This window comes from Neopelma chrysocephalum, unplaced genomic scaffold, assembly GCF_003984885.1.
Source record: "Neopelma chrysocephalum unplaced genomic scaffold, ASM398488v2 Primary Assembly neopelma1_44, whole genome shotgun sequence".
In the NCBI taxonomy this organism is placed as follows: Eukaryota; Metazoa; Chordata; class Aves; order Passeriformes; family Pipridae; genus Neopelma; species Neopelma chrysocephalum.
The window spans coordinates 25,949,647-25,953,997 of NW_020897703.1; the positions used below are offsets into that span (position 1 = coordinate 25,949,647).

Below are 4,351 nucleotides of genomic sequence, written 5' to 3' on the forward strand. Positions count from 1 at the left end.
AGAATAAATCCTAGAGAACAAGCTGAAGAAAATCCAACTCACAACATCCTGCACCTAGAAGGCTGAGACAACTCTCCTGGAAGACTGGAAAGATAATTTAAGAAACCTGCTCCAAATCTGGTAAGCAGTAAATCACTGGAACAAGCCTCCAACGTGCCAGGTATGTATGGGATATACAGATATGCAACTGCCTTGTATGTACTAAGTTTATGCAATAGTCATGGGAGGCCCCATCCAACAGACACTCCAGAATGACTGTGGGAAACGGTCATGAACCACGACATCTTTTTAAGGTTACTAGCAACCCAAGGTAGGTAGTTCTCCCTTGAGTCAGAAATTAAGGAATGGAAATTAATGTGTCCCTTGAATTTTGGAGCTGCAATCCAAAGTGTCTGGGTTCTTGGCTGTCTAAATTTGGGAACTGTGTCTGACCTGTCAAGTACTTCCCTGAGGGGTGAGGTTCCTTAGTCCTTACACCACATCTGAAAATCGAGTTTCAAGTTAGATCCACACACGCTTTTTAGTGCTTAACTATTGCTTTGGCCAACAGCAGCAATCACCAAAGCTCCTGCTCAACCATCATCTAATGTCGAGGTTCAGACACCCTTTGTGTTTCACCAGGGATGTTCTGTGGGTGCCCTTATCCCTCTCTGGGCATGTCCAAGGCGCTTGAGTCTTGCCAGGCCTGAGCAGCCTGCTGCGAAGCGCCTAAATCTAAGAGGGGCTTTGGTACTTATCTCAAACTACGAAAAGTACCTACTTGCAAGGCAGGCAGTACTTCCAACACTGCCTGACTAGCTGATTTGGTAATTCCCTGCTCCTTGTACTGCTGTGGTGTATGCCATTGCATATGGAAACCAAGCTCCTAAAGGCGTAGTAGCAGCCTGTATCAAAATTGTAAACTGAGTGTTGCCACGTACCTTTTTGCAACTATATTCCTAATTACTATTGTAGGGTCAGAAAGCTGTACCAGCTGCCTCAACGATCACAGTGCTACTACACCTTGGGGCACAAGATGCATTACATCAGTCAGGCAGTAACTCCAGGTCTCCAGGAATATAGATCCTACTGGAATTATACATTAAAGTCACACTGTGTTTACCTTAAAGCAATCTGAAGAGGGATTAACTCAGTGATCAGCCCATCTCACCACATCACAGAGGAGTGATTAAATTATTCCCAAACAAAATTGCCAGAATTTGACACCTAATCTAACTGCTGATATCTCTGTAATCTTCTCTGCCTACTTGTTCAAGTGCTTAACCCTCCTTGTTAAGAACCGTGCCAATTTTGTCCTGCAGAAAGCTAGAATATATTTCTTCTTTGTCTGTCCTTGCTGATCTGTGGGAATAATAGACCCCCTCACATAAAATGATTTTGGCTTTGCAGAAGGGGCTGGGGAGCCTCTATTTGCAATACAGTTCCCAATACCGATCACCCGGTCACCTCATTATAGAAGTGAGTTGCTGCAAATAGGGACGTTGCAACAGAGACTGTTATAGTTGAATAAAGCCAAATTGGTTTAAAGCAGCATAAATTTATTATAAGATTTATTAAAGTGCAAATAAGCAAATCAGCGCGCTGGGTGGCCGGGGAGACCCTTGCTCCGCTCACGGCCCGCAAATGCAACAAGCAAACAGCAACATTTATACCCTTATCAATTTCCCCACCCACAGTGACTTGTCGCCTCTTCATTGGACTTAAGTTCGCGGGCTTCATCCCGTTTGGTCCTTATTTCACGGGCAGTCCTGTTGCCGGGGACTTTCCACCAATAGTTTGATTTAGTCCATAGTTCTTGAGGCCTGGTATGTGGGATTTTCCAGATAGCCGTCCTGGTTCCTCTTTATCGTCCTTGTACTTGACCTTATGTTCTTTATCCATCTCTTCTTATCCTTATAAGCACACTTGAACAGTATACTTTTAGAATAACAGGATACAGCAAACCAACTCAGCAGAGCAAAGCAAGCTATCGTGTTAGCATTATGATTAACTCTTTTGTAACTCGTAATCTCTCGGCCTAAGCAAAGCAAGCAAAGCTTTAACTTCATTAATAATATAAAATATATTGATTTGGGATATATGAGTTGGAAAGTCATAAGCCACAGAGCAATCAACTGCCATATCAACATCACGGTTAACTATTCTACAACTTACGACCTCCCAGTCCAAGCATAGCCTTTATTCTATTGATATCAAAAGCATTAATATAATCTGATGAGCAAATTGTCGTTTCATCATCATCTGCTCATTACAGAGACCAAATGATACAAGAACTTAATTACTGAGAAAAGGGTTAGAAAAGCTACAGAGTGGCTGCTGCCTTTGGAAAACAGCAGATTAAACAGTCACTTTAGGGGGGTTTGCAGAGCTCTGAGAGAATAGCGAGGATTCACGCACATGGGGAGAGCCGAGGTAGTGACAAATACCAGAACAAAAGGGAAATTAACAGAAGCTTAAGTAGGGATGATCAGCAAAGCAGTGTAATTTATTTGGGAATTTATTTGTATTTAGCACAGTTAATATATGGAAAATTATACTAAGGCTGGAACACAAAAATCTATTAGAAATCATTTTACAAGGCTTTAGACAAGTGTAGGGGCTTAAAATAACTCTGTGGGATGCAACTCATAATTCAGAGGAGAGGAAAAGGACTTACATCTTTGTCACAATCTTGTCTCTTAAAACATTTAGCTCCATTGTGCTAAGTAATAGACATGGTTACATTAATATGACTATCTATACAATTCTCAGGGAAAGGTTTTAATTTACAAGATTAATTTCCCTTCCAGCTTCAAATACATAGATGTGGGGGAAAATAATCAGAGAGACTTGAGGGGCAAGGCTGAATCCTCATCTCAGCAGCAGCAGCAGAGCGAAGCTCGAATAACTCCAGGAAAAATGCTGGATGCATGCAGGGGTGTAACTGAGCTGAGATCTAGTCCTAAAGTGTGTGCACTCCACACAGGAAAATCTTGATGTCCCCTCTTTAAATTTCAAGGAAAGCTAACAAAAGAGTCCCAAGTCCTTTTAGAGCATTTCTACAGTTCTTGGAAGAAGCCTGTATGTTCCCATTTGCACACCATGCCTCCAGGCCATCAGTTCCAGCAGACGCTGGATCAGACTGGGCGGCTCGCTCCCTTCGACCTGCAGCTCTGCCTGTTTTAAGACCAAACAGATTGCCTTCAGCTCTGGCGAACCCGCTGGGAATTGACCCTTCTTACACAGCAAGGGAGCGGGGGACACCGGAATGTTGCCCTGAGGCAGTCCGTGTAATCACAGTTAGGCTTTTTTCTTTCCTTCCAGGACGGGTGCTTAACCTGCTGCTCGGAGACGCGTGGGTAAGATCCCAACTTTCTCTCCAGGGGAGATCCCCGCAGGCAGTTAAACGATTCCAGGGCTCCCGCTGTGCTACCACCGTTTACTCGGAAAATCAAAGGCAATTAACCATACTTTCCTCTGGGGAAAAAACCTCTTGATTTGGACCCGTCATTACGCAGGGAAACCTACAAAACACTGTGTTGTAATCCAACACGAACTCTGCTAAAGATATTTCTTTCTAGGGCTCCCCTTCCACTTGGCAAGCCTTGCCTGCCTTCGGGAGACCGAGACGGGTGTAACGGATTTGGTTACACTTGGATGTGTTGGGGAGCAAGATCGACATGCGATGTTGTCCCGCTCCTTTTCTGGGCCGCCGATGCTGGACGGGGGGAGCCCGAGGAAGCCACGGGGAACACTCTAGGGTGACCTGTTGCCTTCACGGGGGTTTCCCCGACCCCCTCCCGCAGAGAGTGGTGCGGGTTGGCGGCGGCAGGGAGCTCATCCCGGCGGGACAGGGGCTCCGGCCGCCGTCCGGGCAGTCGCGGACAGAGAGGGATGAAGGGATGCAGGGATGCCGGAAAGAAGCAGTTTCAGGCTGCAGGTGAACGGGGCAACGCGATGCATTCCCGACCGTCCCGCTGTCAGCGGGGCGCAGTTTAGGCGGTACCCGCAGTGACTCCGCCGGTGACGGTGGGGCGGGCGCGGTCCCCCCGCCTCTTAGCAGTGCCAGAGGGGGGCCGGAGTGCCCGGGGACGTGCGGGACGCCCCGCCGCCTCTCTCCTCCCCTCCCCTCCCCTCCGCCCGCCCCGCCCGAGGGGCCGCGCCGCCACCGGCGCTCAGCGCTGCGGGCGGTCGGGCGGCGGCAGACGGGCGCATCATCGCGGACCGCAACGACGGCGGCGCCCCGGAGCCCCCCCGGCGGCTCCGCCCCGGCCCCCCGCAGGTGGGTCCGCCCGCCCCGCCCCGCTTCTCCCGGCTCCGCGCCCCCCACGTCGGGGCGGCGACGGGGGCGGGCGGGCCCGTCCCCCCCCCC

The 4,351-nt window shown here is 48.9% G+C and overlaps 1 protein-coding gene across 1 annotated transcript in view; it reads left to right on the forward strand.

The window, feature by feature from the left end:
* The first annotated feature begins 270 nt into the window (after window positions 1–270).
* C1QL2 (complement C1q like 2) overlaps window positions 271–4,351 on the forward strand; it is a 10,530-nt gene continuing 6,449 nt past the window's right edge. The window contains exons 1-3 of the mRNA XM_027677907.1: window positions 271–310; window positions 3,304–3,338; window positions 4,043–4,261. Of these exons, the coding sequence (XP_027533708.1) occupies window positions 271–310; window positions 3,304–3,338; window positions 4,043–4,261 (294 nt within the window). The remainder of the gene's footprint in view (window positions 311–3,303; window positions 3,339–4,042; window positions 4,262–4,351) is intronic.